The sequence below is a fragment of the Excalfactoria chinensis genome, chromosome 10 (genome assembly GCF_039878825.1).
Source record: "Excalfactoria chinensis isolate bCotChi1 chromosome 10, bCotChi1.hap2, whole genome shotgun sequence".
In the NCBI taxonomy this organism is placed as follows: domain Eukaryota; kingdom Metazoa; phylum Chordata; class Aves; order Galliformes; family Phasianidae; genus Excalfactoria; species Excalfactoria chinensis.
This window is the reverse complement of record NC_092834.1, coordinates 16,187,127-16,209,129: the sequence shown is the minus strand read 5'-3', so window position 1 is coordinate 16,209,129 and position 22,003 is coordinate 16,187,127. Positions and strand designations below refer to the sequence as shown.

General features: G+C 41.4%; 2 protein-coding genes across 4 annotated transcripts in view; one reads left to right on the top strand and one right to left on the bottom strand.

Moving 5' to 3' along the window:
• The window catches only part of TMEM266 (transmembrane protein 266), a 70,005-nt gene extending 69,266 nt beyond the window's left edge, over positions 1 to 739 (bottom strand). Inside the window, exon 1 of the mRNA XM_072345443.1 lies at positions 630 to 739. The gene's annotated coding sequence lies outside the window, so the exon portion shown is untranslated. The remainder of the gene's footprint in view (positions 1 to 629) is intronic.
• Positions 125 to 21,615, top strand: NRG4 (neuregulin 4). 3 transcript variants are annotated; one of them, XM_072345449.1, is made up of 9 exons: positions 125 to 246; positions 399 to 536; positions 1,685 to 1,742; positions 3,330 to 3,392; positions 6,547 to 6,640; positions 15,254 to 15,403; positions 17,857 to 17,936; positions 18,019 to 18,097; positions 18,407 to 21,615. In XM_072345449.1, the coding sequence occupies exons 4-8, from the start codon at positions 3,383 to 3,385 to the stop codon at positions 18,033 to 18,035; spliced, it is 351 nt and encodes a 116-aa protein (XP_072201550.1). In that variant the 5' UTR covers positions 125 to 246; positions 399 to 536; positions 1,685 to 1,742; positions 3,330 to 3,382; the 3' UTR covers positions 18,036 to 18,097; positions 18,407 to 21,615. The 3 variants fall into 3 exon arrangements, with proteins under 3 accessions (XP_072201550.1, XP_072201551.1, XP_072201552.1); XM_072345450.1 differs by lacking the exon at positions 1,685 to 1,742 and having other exon boundaries at positions 18,407 to 21,557; XM_072345451.1 differs by lacking the exons at positions 125 to 246; positions 399 to 536 and adding an exon at positions 778 to 877 and having other exon boundaries at positions 18,407 to 19,596.
• Positions 21,616 to 22,003: the final 388 nt, after the last annotated feature.

Below are 22,003 nucleotides of genomic sequence, written 5' to 3'. Positions count from 1 at the left end.
CGCGCGGCGACAACGGGGGGAGGAGGAGGCGGCGGTTTAAAGGGGGCGCGCGCGCGCGCTCGTCCCGCGTCACGTGGGCGCCGCCGAGCCAACGGGCGGCGGGCTCCGTAGTACTACGGGCCGGGGAAGGACAGGAGCGAGAGCGGGGCGGGGCCGCGGCAGCGCCCTCCCCTCGGGGCAGCCGGCCCCGCCCCCCGCTGGTGCCCGCCGGGTGGGAGGCGCCGCGCGGTCGCTGTCCGCGGGCAGGTGAGGCCGGCGGGGCGGCCGGCTGCGCTGCGGGCCCGGGCTGAGGGCGGCGGGGCCGGGCCGGGCTCCGTCAGGGCGGACGCCGCGTCGGGGCTCGGCGCCGGTCGCCGTTAACGTCGCGCGGGCGGTTTTGTTTTGTTCTGTTTTTATAGACAGCGGCATTACATAACCGCGTACAGAGAGCAGCTGCGGGATTACACGATGCAGATTAGCCGCGGCGTTGATTCAGCAGACCGCCCCGTGCGCGTGTGAGGGGGATCACGGCGGCGCGGGGCACGACCGCCGTGCGGGTAAGCGGGGCTGCGCGCAGGGCCGGCAGCTCGGCGGTACGGGCTGCGGGGAACGACACGAGCCGGAGATGCGTCCCACAGAAGCCGCCTTACCTTCCCTGCAGGTTTCTGCTGCTCCTCTGTGTCCTTGCAAGGAGGCTGTACGCTTGGCGACGCGTTAACGCCAACGTGCCGTCGCATATCGCAAAGCGTTCCTTACTGAGATCTTGGTTTGCTGCGGGCAGCTGGATCTTCTCCCGATGCCCGTCTGTGCTCACAGCAGTTACAGCCTTCGTGCAATGAGGGGAGTTACAAGTTGCCACCTAAATAAGAAAAGAAACTCCCTTTAACAAGACTTGGAGGTAACTCTTGAAGGAGATAAGAGCTGTGGGTTACTAATTGCCTTGGGAGAGATGAAGGACACATCTTAGGACGCAGCTCGGGTTTAAGGAGCCCACAAGCAGATAAGCACAATTTCTAGCATCTTCTTTTCAGTACTCAAGTATTCCAGCTTGGAATGAGTGATATTTTACTTTTTTTCCCCCTTAAAAATAATACAGAATGCAGTAAAATCCCATTCCAAGATACACCTTATGAATTAAGGGACAGTGGAAGTGTGAAATGGGCATCTGCCTGAAATTATCTTCATTTTGGGGGGAGCTCCTATAGAAATTAATGCTTGGATAACAAAGATCCATGAAGCACAATCCAGATCCTTGTTCAGTGTGGGTTTTTTCTCTCTCTCTTTGTGCTCCTTAAGATTTCCAGCTACCATCTGTTGGGGATCCTGTGCTATCCCACAGCCCACGAGTACTTAGAATAGTTAACCATTAAAAGTACACAAAAGCAGGTGATAATTACAGCTCACTGTTCTCAGCAGGCAGGTTCATTTAAAGACAAATCCAATGACTTCCAAAGGCTTTGCCCTGACTCCAGTACAGCCATGTACTAGCACACATTTTTGCTAGCCCTGAACCCAATGCAGTTTTGTGTCTGTGTCCTCAGTCTGCTCAGAAATCCAGCAGCAGTTCCCAATAGGAAGAAAAAGGTAGACCTTTCCTGCAGAGTTTTGGTGCCCAAGGAGCCCAAGAGTGCATTAAAGTGCTTCACTTTAATCTGTGATTTCTCTGTTTTCGAACACTAACCTGGTATTTCTGTCACTTCTGCAGCATTCAGCAGGGGACACATGTTTGCTGTGTTACTCCTTCACAGGCACAGTGCAGCAAAGTACGTACACGTGCTTTAACTTAGCCATTTACAGGGGACCAGGCTGTTAACTCTAAACACAGTTTAAATCCTTACCCTAAACTGTAGCCTTTAGTAACAGAATCAGACTATGAGGATAAACAGGACTTTGAGGTAACTGAAGACGCTCAAACAGTATCCATATTTATCTCTGTAGGCACTGGTGACTTAACTTTAATGTATAAACTGTAATCTTTCAAGCTTATTATCACTGTTAATACCAGTTTGGACGACAAAGATGTAGGGAAAAAAAGGCAGAATTTACCTGCATTATTTCCAATGAATTAAACAGGTGCAAAGCAAAACAGACTGTATTTTAAACGCCAGATTAAAATACTCTAACTTGGTACACACAGTAATCTTTCAAAACGCTCCCAAGGTGCATGCAAGATAAACTTCTAAACGTGCACAGGTTTGTAAGTTAGATCGGGTTTAGTGACAATTTCTGCTCTAACAATTTGTTTACCTTTTATAGCAATAGATCAGTGTATTTTTCTGATGAGGTAGAGCCTGGTTTGCTCAGGTTGGGACTATGATGCTTCAACTGAAACAAACGCTCGAGAGAAAAACATTTACCTATAAATGCATGACTACCTAATGATTTACTCTAAGGTCATAAACAACAAAGCACCACAACTGCGAGTACTGTCAGCAGCATCGCTCTTGAAAGCGATCTTTAACCTGAAGTTATGATACTCTATTAAAGCTTAAACATAAAATAGAGATGTACGGACACGCGTACATCACCTTGGGTTGTTCAGGAGATGCACAGAACGCTGTGTTTATGTTCTAAGTGCAGAAAACATATATTTTGAGATGGGCTTCTACAGAAAGTTTCCTTTGTAGCACTGGAAACTGAAGTTATTTGTGGTAAAGTTGGGATTTTATTGCATTGAATCACGTAGTGGGAATAAATCATTTAATTGAGAGAGCTTTCAGACAGATGGTTCAAGGAGAAGGAATACTACATCTTTAAAGGTGAAAGAGAAATAGGGATTATTTTACTGCTAGGTTCCTCTTAGCATTTCTTCTAATACGAGACAATCTGTCTGATTATTTTATTTACACTTTAACATATAATTAGGAGCAGAAAAAGCAAATGTTGAAAGATAAGAACTTCCACATGAGGCTTGTTTAGTAACTTACTTGGTACGGTAAACCTTGAGTATGCCTTCAAAGAAAACACAATATAACAACAGTAGATGCTTGTAGTTGGCGGAATAAGTTGCTTTTTAGCAATATGAAGATTGGCTTCAGTGCAGCCAGCCAGCTTCTAGTCCATACTTTATAAATGATTATCCACACTACTAAATCCAATACTTTTTGGTATTTAAGCATGCTTTGTTGTGAACTGGTTTTCACTCTGTGGCCTTACCCTTAGAAGCTAACGTTATGCTCGAGTGCTTGCCGTTAAGTTTGGGTTAATGGAATTTACATGTAATATTGCTGTCAAAGTACAACAAATGTCGAAGCAGCAGCACTGTAAGATGCATTCCAGTAGCTGCCTCCTCAGGGGAAAAGGTCGCTAGGATGAATAATGACATACTATATTTACATGTTTGTCTTTAGGTGCTGTTTTAGAAGAATAGCTTCTGACCAAGAATTAGAATTGCTGGAATAATATGCGAACAGGTAATTTCTTTCAGCTCCTTACTTGCATATACATATAATTAGAATTCATTGAATTTGCATTGATTTTGACAGCTGCCTTTGGGAACACCATAACTGCTGCATGTGAATGTCTTCACTTACAGCTCGTCAATGGAACAAATTAATTGCTCAGTCCTAGTATTTCATGGCGTGTGATCAGTAAGCAAACAGTCCACAGACAGATCCTTTATTTTTGGTCAACATTTCCTACCACCGACCCTTTTGTTTTATCAGGCTTCAGGCCTGGACGGTCCATAGACTTTTATCCTCTGGACCAGGCACTACACTTGAGGCAGCATGAGTATTATCAAGGCTAGTTTGGTTCTCTGAGGGTTAAGGTGGTGCTGAGCCTTCATTTGCTTTTCTTTTTAATAGATAGGATGGTCAACTTAATTAAAAACAATAACAATTAAATGGAAATAGGTAAGATAGTTTACTGACAAGTGTTCACGAATGTCCTTGAAAACAGACATTGTGTGTCAGTGTATTTAAAGGCTGCTGCTACCTCTGCCAGTTTCAAATAATCAGTCTAGCTCTGTAAGGAACAATCTTGTTTCATAGAATCATAGAATCAATCAGGTTGGAAAAGACCTCAAGGATCATCAAGTCCAACCGCAGCCTAACCATAGTACCTAACTCTTAACAACCCTCTGCTAAATCAGATCTCTGAGCACCACATCCAAATGGCTCTTAAACACATCCAGGGACTGACTCAACCACCTCCCTGGGGAACCTATTCCAGTGCTTGGGAGCCTATTCCAGTGTTTCATTCTTTTCTATTCCCTCTTTCAGCAAAAACAGACTTTTTTTTAAACAACTTTTGGGTCTTACTTTTCTTTAATCTCTCACGTGGAAGGATATATCAGAATGCAGATAAGCACTATGTGCAACATATATTGACTGCATTTCTGCAATCATATCAATTGGGCAATTAAATAATGCACTTACAGAGCCATAGCTATCAAATTTGATCCAAGCTACTGTATTTTGGTGAAGTGGGTATGGAATACAATTACACACATTTTGGAATAGTAGCAAAAACCTCTATTAGTAGAAACCAACTTTAATTTATTTATTTACTGCTGGAGTATCCTGAATTTTCTTCTCCTTCATAACTGTGTGGTCTACCTACTACAGTATGACTTGGGTACTTTCCTTAAGGAGTAGCAAAGGATTCATATGTAATGTGGTAGTAATGAAAAGCACACTCACTTGGAAAACAGGGCACGTGACCTACGTGGATGTAGATGTTTGTTCACGCATCCCATTGCTGGTAGAATTAAGGTTACAATTTTCCCCTTAGCATTAGAATGAAGCATGGCTCTAGAAAGAAACAGCCTGTAGAGAAATTGTCTGTAATTGCAGTCGAAAAGGTTCTGAAGGCCTCCTAGGCACTTCTTGTTCTCTCTCCCTTGCTTTTTATAAGACAGGGTACCTGAGGTGTTTTTCCAGAACAAAAATGTCCATTTGGATCACAGAGCTGGTCCTCAATACGTGAATCACACTGCAACAGTGAGAGATCTTTTTCCTAAATATTCTGAGCATAAAGGTGAAGAAAAAGCATACAGCTGTAAGGTGGGATCATAAGGCAGTTAATACGTTCTCATTAATTCTCACAAGAATTTCTTTGAAGGCTTTTCCTGAGGTATCTGAAATCCTTTTTCTCTGGGGCCTACCCCGTCTCACATTTCCAACTGGTAGAATCTCAACACTTGACTCCCTCAGATACTTAATGGAGTTGAGGCTGGGTCTAACCTGAGAGTTTTGCTTTTTCTCACTTGGTTCTTGTATCCTGATCCAGCATTCATGTATTCAGTATTCTCTCTTTTCATTTTAGGAAGAGTGTGGCCTTCGGCTCACTTAGACTACCACAGAAGTTTCACTGTTACATTTGAGTAGACTGAAATCAAATAACTTGTAGTTCTTGTTTTCTGTTGCCATTTTGCAGTCAGACAGTTACCCATGCAAAATAACTCTAAATGTCTTTCCATGGTGAACTTGCAGTAAATTACTTGCCAATAGACGAGCATAGAAAGCCTCAGAGTTCAAATAAATTTCCATTTCCCTCCTAACGACACAAGATGTAGCACGTTTCTGTTATATCACATCCTGAACCAGTGCAATAAGGTCAAACATGAAACAGCCTTTCCAGGATTACATCTGCCCTCCAGGTCCCTAATTTATCTGCACACGAGCCAAAAGGTCCAGTTACCATTTGGATGGTAGCACTTGGATAGCATGAACGTGAAACTTCAACCCTGTTGATCTCTGTGCTATAACTGCTTTGGTCTTAAAATGATATATGGACTTCGTTCACGCTCCCATGACATGATGGCATTGCTAAAATGGAAAAATATAAGAAAAGATGGGGAGAGTGGAATTACTGAAGATGGTCCAGTGCATGGCAGGGTGCACGGTGTGGCTGCTGCGCAGCGGAAGGAGTAGCTAATGTTTTCCAGTACTCTTAGAAAAGCCAGATTTATTCCATGCACAGAGTTTTATACACAGAAGCTCCCTCTCAGGCAGAATGCCTTTGACCACACTTTCTCACTTTTGCCCGCAGGAACCAAGGGGAACCACAACTCTATTTGTTTTCTGAAAAACAAATGAAAGTTTAGATTCCTTTTTTTACAATGCCACACTGTGTACAGAGCGTGTCTTCTACACATACACAGTGAGAGTGCAAGTTCTGAGTTTCACAACTTCTGGGAGAGACAGCAGCAAAAACAACACCTACAGTGTGAGGCAGCACATCATTCTCAGGCTTCTGATGTCAGAAGGCTGTTCTTATTTTCCTTTGATCAAGATATTGTAGTTTCATTTGCTAGGTGCACAACTGTTAGAACTGGTGGTGTCCAGCTAATTCAGTACCTAATACAGCTGAACCAGAGCTGGAAGTATTCTGGGATTGTCTGTACTGACTCTCTCTCACAGAACTAGTTAAGCTCAAAATGGTTTATGCCACTAGAGCAGGACAAACTGGACTTCATGTCGTGTGTATGGCTGGTGGTCAGGAAAGGCACACACACAAACGTTTTATATATATTTATACACATATATATATATTTAAGTATAATTATTTATGAAAATACAGAGATCTCAATTTTTCACTCTTTATTCTGGTCTTATTTTTAAGATCATGAAGAACTCTGTGGCACCAGTTACGGATCTTTTTGTCTGAATGGAGGCATTTGCTATATGATTCCTACTGTACCCAGTCCATTCTGCAGGTCAGTGAAACTAACATTTGTGTATTTAAATATTGGACAGTAGCTGTTTCAAAACTGTTTCTCCATTTTGCTGCTTTAAAAATGCACTGTTAAACCAATGAACAAAAGAAAATGTTACCCAATGGCTGTCTGAAACTCAGTAGTTCACACTCACATAACTTACCAAGCTCACAGAGATGACAATGAGGAAAACCAAATGAGTATACCTGGGGTATACTTGTTTGATGGATGCAACAGCACTCAGTTATGTATGCATTCAGGATGACATCTATATTTAGGGCCATGTTTCCTCCCCTCATTACAATACAGAAAGGAACAAAGTACCCTTTACCGAACAGAGAATAAAGTGTAAGTCAAGGTATTAGGAGTAGCAAAGTACATTCCCAGTTTTCCTTCCAGATGGATTACATTGCAAAAATTCTGATCATGCAAAAATGTCCCGACATGAAGAAAAATGGGAGACACAAAAAGGAATATTATTTTTTAAGGCAAAAAAAAAACCACCCCAAAACCATGAATATAAGCAAGACTTACATAGATACTTGTTAGGCCATCCATTTATTGGGCCATTTTTCCCTTCAGAGTCCGTCTCCTGCTTTTGCATTCGTTGACTGCAGCCCTGCTTTTGGATTCCCTGTGGAAATACAGACCGATCCCTTTATTTTCTTTTCTTACCAATACATAGAATGATACCATTAAAATTTAATTTTCAGGGCTCTGCATTTACTAATTCTGAGTTATTGTTTAAGGTAATTTTGTAGTAAATGCTAATTAAAGAACAAGCACATCATATCACCGCCAAGTGTATTGTCCAGTGTCATACAATGAATCCAATCCACAATCAAGGATAAGGCTCAAGAGTAATGTGGTCATTCTAGCTGATAAACCTCCTAAACTTCTGTGTTGTAAAATACATACTACACACATACAAAGTAAAACATGCATTTCGTGTACCTTGATATATGCATGTTTGTTTTTTTTCTAGAAGGAATCCCTTATTATTGATATTTAACAGCTTATGTGGAACAAAAGTAGGCTGAACAGCATTAGTTATATGGTTTCAAAGCACCCAGTCTCGACTGTTGGTGGGCTGCATAATAATGAGGGCATATTTGATGAAGTAACTGTGGATAAGAAGTAACAGATATTCAGAACTCATTCTTGAGGAGCACAAGCCAGTCAGCATGGATCACTTCCGCTTTCAAAAAGCTCCAAATGAAGTCATTTGTAATTCACGTGCTAAAAGATTTTATAATCTGCTGAAGCAGAAAAGTACCATCTTAAGAATATTTCTGTTACACTCAGGCAATCTTATTGCATTTAAATTATCGAGTATTTTTCCTCTGTACCTAATGGTTGATTATGAAGTTATAAGGGTTTAAATAGAAGCATTCTATTTAAGCATGTCCTCATTCTAAGCATGTTCCTTAATCAGTCAGAGAAAGCTAATTATAGATGAGAAAGGTTTTGTTTACACACAGATATCTCAGTAATCAGCAGTGATGTGAATAGCAACGACAGAAAAAAAGGCATCGCTATTCAGCAGAATTCAGGAAAATATTCTGCACTCTGGAACTGCAGGGCTGTCAGCAGCACAGAGTCACAGCATCGCACAGTTGCTCTGAGTTTCCTTCATGCACATTTCTTGCAGACCCCGCCGACAGCTTCCAGGTGTTCTCAGACCATCACCCCCACCAACACAAAAGCTGAAGCCGATTTTTAGACTCAAAGGCTGCTTCGTTGTTAGCACGGTGTGGACTAATAGAGCCAAGTGGAATAAGAACAGATCAGCAAACCATACAAATACCTTCAAACACATTTGCCTTGGCACTTTATTCATCTAGACAAATGCGTTGAGTTAACACAGTCGGGCTTACCTGATGAGATGCCAGTGGAAGTAATTTCACAGCATAAATGGGAAAACTGCATCATTTCCTTGCATCCTAGCAAATTAAGAGACACTGTTTAGTTTTGGATATCTCAGTTCTTTGCACTGAAACATCCATTCAGAATTGGGTATATATACATTGTAGAGCTGTAATATAAATAAAACAGTAGTTGACCTTCTTTTCCACCCACAGCACAACATAGCAGATTTTAAATACAGCTGATTATGTTAAAACATGAGGTTGCTCAGCTGCCATCTTCCTTTGTTCCTTTTCTAACACCGAGTTAATGACCTCAGCATCAAAAGGCACATCTGTCACCATATGCAAGATGAGCTTCAAACCTGGGAATGCTCAGCTGTACTAAATAAACAAACACACAGCAGAACAGAGAAGGCTGTGAAAGCAGCTGCCTCAGGTGTATCACAAAACGCTGGGCTGAAAGATGTTTGCCTCAGCACCTGATGTGCAGCTGTCCCATCATCATTAATTAACACAGTGCAGAATTAAGATTTCATTGCGAGGTGAAGTTCTGCTGTTTCTGTGTTGTCTTATACAGGACATCCCTGAGAACCTTCTTTCTCATTTCAGAGAAGATACAGGCTGTTGTTTGTTTGTTTGTTTGTTTGTTTTCCCCCTCTGCCTACACTCAATGTTTTCAGAGCAGAGCACACAGTTAATGCACACTTTAGGATGTTTGACTTTACAAGCCATCAGGATATTTCTGTACACCTTATCCTCATCTGGTTCTTTCTTAAATGGGACCTTCATTCACTACTGAACGTCCCCACATGTGATATCCTTGCTGTGCCACCACCAGTGTTCAGAACTGACTTTGAAGTCTTTTTCATGTTTACTAGATGCCCTTATAGTGTGTGGATTAGGACAACTTGTAAAGAGTTCTACAGACCAAAGATTGTGGTGATTTTGAAGCTGTCAGCTACACAATCTTGATTACATTGGCACACAGCTTATTTTTCAGGTGTCTTTTACATGCAAGTAATTTTTCTACCAGGAAACATGCAGTTTTTTCCTCACTGTAAAAAGACTAAAGGAAAATTAAAATCAACACTCTCATATAATAACAAGCAATGGGAAGTCTGTGTGTGCATCTGAATCAAATCTTACTTCCATCTATCTGTCAGATATTGCTTGTGCCACCCACCTTAGAGTCTTGAAGGAAACCCTGCCTTCTCACCTAAATCAGACAGACAGCGTGTCTGCAAATGAGACTGCAGTAATGCTTTGTGTTATTGGAAAGCTGCTGTGTTGATTTTTTTATTGATGCTTTCCGATCCGATCTCTAACTGTAATTCCAGTCCTGCTAGTCATGTCCTGACATCTAATTCAATGCCATCTATTTCCTTCCACCCTTTTATTGATGCTGCTGTGGGTAGTTCTGATTAACGTGTTATGTCAGTGTTTTGTCTCCAGCACAGCTGCTATATTAAGTTCATATATAAGAGCTGCTCATCTGATCTGACAAGAGCTGTGGGTGTGTGCGTGAGCACGTGGACGTGGGTGTGTGTTGGCAACAAGGAAAGCAGAAGCCTGGATGCTCTCTGTAAGAGGAATGTCTGGTCTCACAACCGTTCTCAAACATCTGAAGGCTGCTGCCTCTCAAATCTGACTGTATTAGAAATGTTCCTTTCTTAGATATATTTTTTTCCATTAAAAAAATCAACTTTGGAATGCTAAGCAGGACTATGCAGAGCCAACAGACAGCGTGTACTGAAACAGCAGGCTGCCAGCGTGCAAATGTTAGTGTGCAACCCAGCCTGGTGACCACAAGTAATTGCTATAACCTACTAATATTTCATCCCAGAAGCAGGCTTCTATGTCATTTGTACTCATTCATTCAAGCCCCTGCCATATTTAACAACTCTAAGTATATCATGCTTAACTTTTGTTCTGCTTTTAGGTAGCCATTATAAACAAGGTCAACCTAGAGTGGTTTTAAAGTCGTGTCTATTAGATCTGACTACTTCTGGAAGACACCATATAAATACCCATCAGTCTGGACTCTGTTCCTAAACCACATGCTTGTTAGAGGCTGCTTTTCTGCCTTGCTTGCAGCCACTGAGTGTGCAGCTCCACTGCAATATTAGTGCTCTACTGATGCAACAGTGTAAGGAGATTTTTTGAGTAAGTTTTGCTGCTTGCTCTTGATGTCTGCTAATTTGCTTTCCCACCAATTTTAGGAAAAGACTTGACACAGAAACCCTTACCTTTCTTGGTTGTCTTAAAGCATCAGTCGCTTGTGTATTTAACACAGCCCTCCACTGGTTTGCACATCAGCACCAGCTCCTTCGTAAAAACTCATGCAAGCCAGTATTTGAACACGTTCAGCTGAGGCATTTCTGAAAATGCAGAACAGAAGATCCTATTGGTAGGATCACATTAGCTGTACGTTTGATTATGGAAATGCACCCAAGAGATACCCACTCTCATTTTTTCTGTTTCTACAAAAGCTATTTGAACTTGACTATATGAATAAGTCTTCCCCTTAGAATCCTAGGCCTCATGGCTCCTTTTCCTCTTGAAGGCTCAGGACTGCCTTAAACATCTGGCTCTGTCTTCTGTTTAGGAGAAAGTTGCTACATTCTCAATGACCTGTTTGCAACTCTGCCATTGCATTCCTTATATTTTCCCCGTGTTCATCTTTAAGCAGAGCATGAATATGGCTTCCATGGATGATTTATGCCAGCTCAGTCTAATAAATCTCAACGCTTCTCTACCTCTGTCATTTTAACCTGATCCTATCTATGCACCTTCCTTTAGCTAGAAGGATCATCTTTATTTCCTCCTGCTTCATTTTTCCTTTGGACCACTGACTTAGCTCCTTTTACACACGTTCTCTAGAACTTTTCCATAAGCCTCAGTTTATACCAAAGCCTATTTATTTGTTCTTCGTGTCTCATTTTAGCCTAGCATTATTTGACAGTTTTCACTGGTATTCAAGAATGCTTCTATGAATATTATATTCCCTTCTCTATTGCTGCTATTTTATTCAGTTCTACGAAGCATTTATCTCTCACTTGCCAGAGAACAATGCCCTACTCAAGCTACATTTCTATTCTTAAATTAGGCTGCAGGTTCTCAGGAATAGGCTCCTGAAATGCCACCGTACTTACGATAAATACCTGGAGCATTATCTCAAGCAATCAGAGCAGTCCACCTATCTTTCCTTCTCCCGGCAGCTGAGTGCAATAACTCTGAAAAGTCTCACATTGCCCTTAGCAAATGGTGACTGTTTGATCGGTGGCTGAGCTTTAATAAGTGATGGGATTATTTCTTTTCCTTTCCAGTCATCTGCACAAGACTTAGATTTTATTTTTGAATACAAAGAATTTAAAGGAAATATTAGTAAATGTTTGTAGTTCTTTATGTAATAGTTTAGACCTGTACTGAAGACCTTTAGTACTGAAGTAGTAGTCCATAAGTCACAGAAAATTGGTGCTGGGAGCCATACCAAGTGAGCATAGTGAAATGCTGACAGCAATCTATTTGTTGGATTTAGATACGCTTGACATTTCTCCTTCTTGGCTGATCCTTCCCCCTTAACCCCTTTTTAATCTCGTATCTGAAATCATACCTTGCAGCTGCCAGTGGCAATTGAGATCGCTAAATACGTTACGGAGCTCAGCCCATTTTTCTCAGATAGAGCCTGAAGTTGCCCATGTCACACATTATTCTGACTTCAGTGCCAGAAATAGCAAGAAGTGAGACCTTCAGTAATAGAAACAGAGAGGAGCACAAACACGTACACAGATACATACAGAACGTAGTCGCTAAATAAAGTGCTTTCCATTTTCTGTGATGCAATAAATTCCTTAAGAAGATTTTGCAGAATAAGTACTAAAATCAAGAAAAATGGAGAGCAGTTTAACTTCAGCCTACATATTTTTGATCAGTATGAATTTCTAAGCCATTTACCGAGTGAGTTTTTATCGCAAAATACCATTTTACTGCTAGTTTGGTTCTAGATTTCCTGAGCACAGTACAGGATACAAAACCTTTCAAAATGAGGTAGGCCTAAGGTCAGCAGTGAGTTGGCACCCAACCAGAGGAGCTGAAGTGCTCCACTGTGACGTACCGGAGAAGCTGCATGCTCTTTAATCCCTCAGCTTTACAGTAAATCCATGCTGGAGTGGAAACACGCTGTAAATTAAAGTATGCCACGTGAAGTGCAAACCAAATTTCACTCGCATGTATTCAGAATATTTATCGACATGAACTAGGTTGCATGGTATTAACTGGTGACACCTTCTAGGTTACCTGCTTTATTTAATGAGTTATTGCAGTTTTACTCTTGAAACGTCTCAGAGCTTCAGATGCCTTCCCCACACACACACCGCTTTTCTTTTAAGCCAAACATAAGAAGAAGAACTCAAAATGGAGAACATCGAGGATCTATAGTAATCTCTTGAACAACACAACTCTGTCAGTTACTTCCTCTGCTGCTTTTCTTTGACATACCTCAGTGCTTGTCCTTGTAATATATGGGCCATTGCTGCTGCCATCACATCTCATGGGTTTACTGCACAGCCTGGCCTGGCAGAGGGCTCAGATGTCATCCAGGCAGCTCTCCATCCCTCTCTCCATCTCAGAGGGAGATTAGAATCTCCTCTGGGTGACAAGTTATCAGTTGTTCTTAGAGATGCAAACATGCTGGAAGCTTCATTAAATAATAATCAGCACCTTGTGGTACTATCTATACATAGCTCCAGTGTTTCCTCTGTAGTCTTCCTTGTAGATAGGCTTACTTTTTGTGCATAAAACCCACTATGGTCAACTAGACCTACATGCCCAACATGCAACAAGAACTTGTTTGTATGCTAATTCTTCCCCCCACAGCTAATGACAAGCAGTAAGGCACCTCCTGTATCTCTGCTCCAGTTCCTGACCCACACTTAGCCATCACAATATGAATGCCTTTACAGAAGCTGCTCTCTTGTCCTCAGAGCTCTCTTTCAACCTGCACACATGGAAACATTCACAGCAGTCTGAGTGTTTTAGTTTATTCCCAGTCATCATCTCTCACAGCAGCTCTGGCAGTGGGTAGCTCAGCTCATATAAGCAGTGCAGTGAAAAATAACAGTGTTATTAATAACACTATTAATCATGTTAACACTATTAATAATAACAATGTTATTGCTATTACTACTTCTACTAAAACAGACCATAAAAAACCCCACACGATTCCCCCATGCAACCCTTCACATTTGGCCCTAGACCGTGGTCATATCTCTGTCTCTGTCCCTGGTTATGTTTCTGTATCTGCTGCTTACAGACATCAGGCTACAGGAGGCACACATCTCCAGCCTGAACTGGGGGAATTTGTCCAGCCCTTCCCGTGCTGGTTCTAATTGCTCTGTCAGGAGGTTGTTCTGGGAGCTCTAGGGGTTTTGCTGTTGTGCTTCTTGCAGACACCTTCTGAAAGCAGCAGACCAAGTTCAGCTTTACGTGAGTCTTCTCTATCTTCATTTTACATACAGACACCACTCCCCTCCCAAACTGTCATTTAATGCCTGCTCTAGTCTATATGCAATGAAAGACAAATAGAAAACCCATATTTCAAGGCTATCCTCCATTTCCATATCCTTCCGTTTCCTCCCTGCAAACTACCTAAGAACAATTAGATGCAACAGGATTGTCTACAGCATTGTCATCACAAAGGAGGCTATCTCATGGATGGAGTTTCTTTTTCCTCCCTCAGATGTATCACTTACCAGCAAGGAAGGTAGTTCTGTTTGAATCTTCTCAATAAACACCAGCTTTCCTGTTGCAGGTTGGGTGGGACTATTCTTCAAACCAAGGAGGTTTTATGTGTTCCTTTCATTCCTAGTAATGTCTCAGTATCGAGGCAGAAGGAAATCCCAGAGCACTTGTTCAGGCTGTATTCATTTTATAAGACGAGCCTAATTTCTGCATAACAAGTAGTTTAAGGCAGCTCATTGCAGCTCCTCAGAAGCCTTGTTCCCTAGAGTGCCTAAGCTAACTGCCTAGACGTGCAAACAAGTCTTGTCTGAAAGAAACGTAAGAGTTCAACATGTTTTCTGCACTCTGCAAAACTTTCTGCTTCTTCTGTAGCTTCTGATGCATTGTGACCACTCTCTTTGGAAGAGGTTTTCAGAAGCTCACTATGTGAAACAGGCACAGTAGGGAAACCTTTAAGTCTCTCAGAGTCATTCACTGAACATGAATTATTTTCTGAACAAATTATTTCACTGACATAAACTACCTTTGCTGCTGAAGTGTCTTTGCTCTTTAGGCGTCTTAGATGAATTCCCATTTCCTTGATCTATTCAGCTGACAATACGAGCTCTTCAACAAAGAACAGCGACATGTTACACAAAAGAAAAGAAAGTGTGACTGCTGCGTGCAAGATGAGATCCTGTGAGATAACTCGGTTAACACTAAAAAGCTGGATTTAATTAAATCTACCTATGAAAGAGGCAGATTTAACTGTGTGATATACTGTTAATCCAGTAAACATATTGAGAAAAACACAACTCAACAATTCTATGGAACAACGGTATGAATCAGAATCTAAACATAATGCCCAACATGCCCAGTTCCCTTTATTCCAGAAATACGAGGCAAGTGGAAGTGCCCTAAGAAAGTGCGTATGAAAGAAATCTAAACTCACCCCATTTAAGACAAAAAGACTTTCCATGTTAGATGACACACAATGCTCTCATTCATATACAACTTGGCTTCCCAGGTGCATTGAGAATTACACAGGAGCACGCTGTGAAGAAGTGCTGCTGCCCAGCATCAAGTCTCAAACAAAAGGTGACCTGTTTGCAGTTCTCTTGGCTTCACTTCTCCTTCTCGGAGTTCTTTTAATTGGAGCATTCTACTTCCTTTGCAGGTAAAAGCACTTCTGAGTGCTGAAGCTATTTAATCAAGTAGAAATTGCTTCTGGTAATCATGTACTAATTATTTGAATATAAAAGTATGTAATGCATTATCCATAAGGTTTGTGCGGTTATTTAGCATAATTAATGTGGATGTCTCAACTTGTTGCTTATAATGTTTCACTTCCTTCTAAGTGTCTTTTCTAAGCTATTACTTTTAGTTGCTTTCTAAAAGCAGCTGTCAGACCGCTTTTGGAGAGATCGTACATTACACCTGGAGTTACCATTAATATCTTAAAATATCAGTAAACCCTTACGTTGTCCAAAGATTGAGAAGCAGAGGTCAATTACCAAAGTGTAGCTTCAATGCAGTTGGCAAAGTAACCGATGCCTTTATACAGCTCCTATTTGTGTAAGCAAGTCAATCTTTTATGTTCCCCCTTGTTTTTGAGGTATGGTACGTATTTATGCCTCTATAAGACAACTTAGTGAAAAATGAATTGAAAAACAAAGCTGACTGCAGCCATATGCGCATGTGTTTGAACCAGCACCCAGCAGCAGTGCTCAGCAAACGTGGTGCTGTTCAAATACCATCACTTGTCTGTGTACAACAGCCAACAGACCTCTTGCTGGTGTTATCATTCCGGATCCAACTGAGAGCAATTTGCACTGAGGCACTAATTGCTCCCTGTGTTGGTAGCTGTGGCAGAAGAGGCAGGAGCCCGGCTCTCCTGAGGTGATGCACTGAGGCTGTGTGATCTCTGCTAATGGAGCAGTGTTGCTCTGGAGACAGAAAACACTTGCTGACAATCTCTGGGAGATGAAAAGCATCTCCATTGAGAAATACCCCCAGATATGTTTTGAAGCTCTAAGATAAACTCTCCCTTATAAAGCCAGTATGACATCTCTTCCTTGGTGTGCCCTTGGAAGCATGGCTTTATGTAACATAAATAACACAGTGTCTCATAGAACTGTTTCTACAGAGGTAAAAAAAAAGAGGAAAAAAAAAAAGTCTTCAGAGAGCATAAAACTCGAAGACTAATCCATTACAGAAGCTTTTTCCTCTTGCATACAGTAAAATTAGGGAAGGCTGGAGCCAACTTACTAAGTTTTATGGTCAAAGACCCTCACATACCAAAGTACAGAAGCTTAGCATAACAGTAAGTACAGGTCTGCCCAGGTCCTCTTTCATATGGTTGGAAGGTGAACCTCAAAAACCGCTTTTCTTTATAGAAATCAATTTACTTAGGCAGAACATGCAGTAAAGCCTCTTAGAGAAACAAGGACAGCAACTCAGTCTGATGACTTACTGAGCTGCCCATGGATGTAGCTTTCATACCAGACTATCTTGGGAAATCTCAAAATCACAATTAACTTCTCTACAGAAGGCTGATACAGGACAAAAGGAAAATGTTCAGAGGAAAACAGGAAAGCATTCAAAATCCCTGCTATTACATTTTTACTGAGGTAACGAATGGCATGTTTTGCTACAAGCAGTTCACAGGGCAGCAGAGGTCCATCTGGCCCTTCCTTCTCTAGAAACAAGGGTTACTAGAAGACAATTAAGAAAGAGTCACAGAATTGCTGGGGCAGGAAGGGACCTCTAGAGATCGTCTAGTCTAACCCCCTGCCAAAGCAGGCTCCCTAGACCAGGTTGCACAGGTAGGTGTCCAGCTGAGTCTGATGACGTAGCTGATTAATAGATATTCTGCATAAAACAGATCTATAACAATAAAAAAAAAGCAAAGTCCTGAGTGCCGTACTTAGAGGGGTAGAGGAAACCCCAAGGAGAACTAGAATAACTGCAATTTATTTATATACTGAATTATAAGACCTTACTGAAATGCCAAAATACCTGTATGATAAGCTTGTATCGATGAACGGGAACTCGGCCAACCAAAACCACCGGTCTAGGAATAAAGCCATCCAAGCTGTCCAAGGCAGCAGATTTTGTGGGGGAGTTGTACCTCCACGGGACGCAAACTGGACAGAAAGGAGAACAGCTCATGACTCTTCTGAAGAGAGCAGATGTCTAATTACTATTAAAAGAAAGAGGGAAAGAGAAAGCAAGAGAAAGCCCTGTCTAAAGGATATGTAGAAAATATCACACTGTTGAAATTTCCCTTTCAAATGCTAAGAGAAGTAAAGATAAACTAAACAACTTTTTGTTATCTCCTCGTTGTTTAATAAAATCCTGACAAACCAGACTGGAACAGTTAACTTCAGGACAGAAGCCCTGTAGGTCCAAGTGCTCTGTCCTGCCTCTGTTCTCTGTTGTTCTCCCTCAAATACATGCTTCTCAGAAATGCTGAGTGTTAATTAGGCAGTAATTGCAGAAGAGCAGTGTTAACTATTTTTTCCTAGTGGAAGTATCACACAATTCATGTTTCTTTAATACTCTCTAATATTTCTCTGATAACTTCATTCTGTGTTGTTTTTTCTCCGCTTCCTTTTCTCCTATGGTCAGGAAAGCCACCATCGCAAGGACAAGTTCCTCAGAGTGTGGTGCCCACCTGGTTGAGACCACAAGCAGCAATGGCTGCAACAGTGAGTGCATTTAAAATGAAGCGATGAAGGCAGGGGAAGAAGATTTACTGAATGAAAAGCATTTGCTTTGCTTGTTTTTCAGAAATAATAACGGAGTAAAGCATTAAGAGTGGAAGAATGGTGAGAAAATGAAGTGCAGAGCAACCCTAACAGCTGTAGAGGTAACGGTTAAGAGAAGTGCTGTTTAGAGTATTTACCCTCTGTTTGATATACGTCTCTAATGCTAAGCAAGGCACCTCCTTTGATATTTTTGTGTTGCCTTCTAAAAATCTCACTAGTGAGGAATCCCACCTTCTATTTTATGGAGATGTCAGGAATTTTATTCCTCGTGCCCATTCCTGAAACAAACCAATACGCAGCCAGCTGTCGTGGTTAGACAAGTGCTGCCCTCTGTAACAATACATTTGTTTTATCCCCATCACCATTTGCTCATTACACCAATATATGTATTGCTCTCTGGTTCCTTACAGGATTATGTTACTCGGGCAAAGAGAGGTCAAGTGACATGGTCTGTCTCTCTTTCTTCCCTGATGACACAAAGAGAATGGCTGGGTACTGAGAGGCACAGAAAACATGAATTGAACAGTCCTACTTTCATCACGTTTCTACCACTGGAGGCTGTGAACAGTATGTATTTATACAGCAGCACATCACCCAGCAGCTCACTATGTGGGATCTACAATGTTGTCCTGAAGGAAAAGCTGGAGAAAATGTCAGCAAGGGAAAAAAAGGCAGAATGCAGATTTCTCATCTCTGAAATAAAGGAAAAGAAGGTGGGTAAAAATGAAGGTGGAAAGAAAAATGTGAATAAGTGTCAGCTCCTGGGGTGTGCACTACATGCTCTGGCATCAGAAAAGATAGTGTGTATCTTACACACATGTAGATGCAAATGCAGCAAGACAAAGAAGAAAAGGCAAAGTGCTCCAGTGCATACAGTAAGAAGTCAAGGAGGAAATCCTAAGATAACAACTACTAGAACACAACAGAGAAAAATGTATTACTTTCTGAGGACTCATGTCAAAGAAGCTGGAGTACGAGTGAAAGCTCAGCATCTACAGGAAAACATCCCATCAACCAGAGACCTGAACCAGAAATGTTCCAGTTAGATAAAGCATAGGTTCCTCCTCAACTTAACCAGCTTACATGCTGGTTTTGGGACTCCAAACCCTTATCAGTTATTCAGGAGGACATTGTTAATACTGTTTTAAAGGCTAGGGAAGAACAAAGTGATTTTTCATCGCGTACAGACACGCCACTGTTAGATTCAGAGCTCAGGAGATAAGCAAAAATACTGACAGCTACATCAGAATCAGAGTTAGCTGAAATACTCTGCACAGCCTCAGTGGGATTTAGTCAGAGAAGGCTGCTGTCAGGTAACCTCTGTGCATTATTGATCACCAGACATTCAAGCTAACAGTAATGTTCAGCACTGTTTTCACTGAAGAAAAGGTTTACAGCCGTCTGAGATGGAAATTGAGGGAGGAAATATTACTGCAAGATGTGGAAAATGAACAGACTGAAGTTGTACTCTGTGAACTGTTAAAACCCTCTCGGCTTTCTGGACAGACGTGGAATAGTTCTTCAGTACTACCACTCACATCTGCATTATTTGGGAAACAGTTTGTACAGAAAGTGAGAATGAATAAATCAAATGGGTACTGAAATGCAAACAAGTCCATCTATGAAACAGTATCTCTGAATGAAATCTCATTAGTGGCCCACATTGCTTCATATCCATTGCAACTGAGAATGTTTCAGCTTCTAAAATTAATTCTTTCCATTCATAAGCTCGGTGAATTTGCCTTCCAGGTCACCAGATTAGGCTATCAATTCATTTTAAGCCAACCAAACGCCACAGGGTAGCCCACATTACCTCTGATTGAATAAACTTGTACAGTGCTGTCAGCAGCGCTTGTTTCCAAGTTAAGCAAGTAGTCCTGTGAGCAAGAAAGCTACAGAAAACACTGGTTCCAATCAGATACTGTTCTTGGAGCCAGGGGACTGCAGAAAAGCACTCTGTGTCCGCACAGGGATGGGCAGTGAGGTCTCTTCTCTGCTTCACCGCTGTTTTTGAGGAATACAACATTTCTATCTTTGAAACTGCTCCTCCATCAGTTTAAATGGCATCACACTACTTAAATCAAAACCGAAAGGACTGTGGAGTAGTTTGGGCAGGAGTTTTCCCCTGCAGTACAAGCATCTTCCAACACAGGACTATTAACAAAGATGTTACCTGCTGAGCTTGGAAAAAGCCTTAGAGCTGAACTGTGTGATGATTCTCTGGCAAGGTTATTGAGATAGCTGGGACACACACAGCCACTGTCTGATTATATCGAATAATCAGAAGAATCCAGACACCAACTATCTGCTCTTTTTTCTCATTACTGTACGTAACATTACACATTTATGCTTATCCAGAGTCCAGTTCAGGTGCTGTATTTATTTATTGTGATTTTTAACCTGTTCAATGTAATCTATGCTCAGATAACAAGGAGCAGCTCAACAAAGTACCAAATGCACATTCTCTGAAGTACTTACAGGCTGCAGCTCCGTTGTGTGTTGTGGTGCGGTACTCCGAGCGATATCCAGAAGGGCTTTCACTGAGAATTATTTCTACAGCTAGCTAAGGCTGCGTGAAAAGAAGCTTGCAGATGTGAAACCTGCAATAACATCAAGACAGCGCTGCTTTTGTTCCCCAAATGAACAGTAAAACCAGCTTCACCACTTCTAAATTCATCTCTGTTTCAATCTGTGCAACATATAAATGTTTTCAGCGTAATTAGAACAGACTGCTTTTAATTTATAATGTCAGCAGTGACTCCTATCTCTGTACAGGCTTTCTATGGGCTGTAAAGATGTAGCTGACCGTCCACTGGCATTTTTTAACAAGGCTCTGTAATATGAGCCTACGTTGTAGCTCCTATTCTTTTCCCCATCACAGCATTCCCATCTTATACCTTTCTTTTGAAAAGATCCCCATTTTCCGATGTCAGTGTGTTACCTGTGTAGAAAAACACCCTACCTGCAGCTATAGTTGTGCCAGCATCAGTACGAGCCACCCGCAATGTCTGAACCTCCATTTTTTTATCTCCTCCATAATATAATCTTGAAAAATAATCAGCTGTCAGGGAGAAATAATTATTTTCTTAATGTTTTCAGCGTGCTCAGGTAGCCCTTCAAGTAAATCAGAATGATATGTAATCACTTGGCTTTATTAAAACTCAGTTTGAGGTTTAATGCTCTTACCAGCCTTCTCTACTCACGCTAAAAGTCAAAGTTTGGCTGTATCATTTACATCTCTGTGTTTACTGCTGGCTGCCAAGGGGGCATGATTCAGGATGAGTCACTCCCCTGTTAAAATAAGGCTCGTTCCAATATTAACTTGGGCCCAAACAAACCTTCTGACACTGCCAGTAACAAGAAACGAGTTCACCCTCTTTGCAGTTTCCTGCAGTTTTTAACCAAAGCTGCTTTCCAACAGCACAGTTGTGCCAATTTAGCCTAACATGGCTTCTCTCTCTCAAGTTATTCTTGCTTCCTTACAGCTGTACACGACAGAAAAATCCGGGATAAGAGAATTTTCGCAGCAGTAATTTTAAAATAAAAGTTCTAGTTAATAGTTTGATGGCTTTGTTTTGTATTGCTGGTTTGGTGGTGCAAGTAAGAGGTTATACACCACACTGCTGGCCTCGTGTCATATTTTGTTACACCCTAAGTTCACTTCCTTAATTGAGATACACATAAAGTGGAAATAATGAGTAGTACTTCATAGCACGTATTCAAAACATGGGGAAAAATAATGCCTTTTACCTTCTGTCTGCAAAACCTCCTCTCTGCAGACCTCGTCTGGAAGCTTCTCCTTTTTCCTTCACCAAAACAACATCCTGTTGTAGTCACTTAAGTTTCACATACTCTTGCAGGAAACTACAACCACCGCTGTAACTGTGCAGGTAACTATCATGAGAGAAGTCCTTCTGTGTTGTCGCATGCTGTGTGAGAGACACTGCTATCCACATCTGACCCCATTACCAAATATTCATGTAACTTCATCCACTTTTGGGGTGACA

Coding starts and splice junctions, on each gene's coding strand:
- NRG4 (XM_072345449.1), top strand. Junction 6,641..15,253: donor GTACCCAGTCCATTCTGCAG/GTCAGTGAAACT, acceptor TTGGCTTCCCAG/GTGCATTGAGAATTACACAG. Junction 15,404..17,856: donor GCATTCTACTTCCTTTGCAG/GTAAAAGCACTT, acceptor TCCTATGGTCAG/GAAAGCCACCATCGCAAGGA.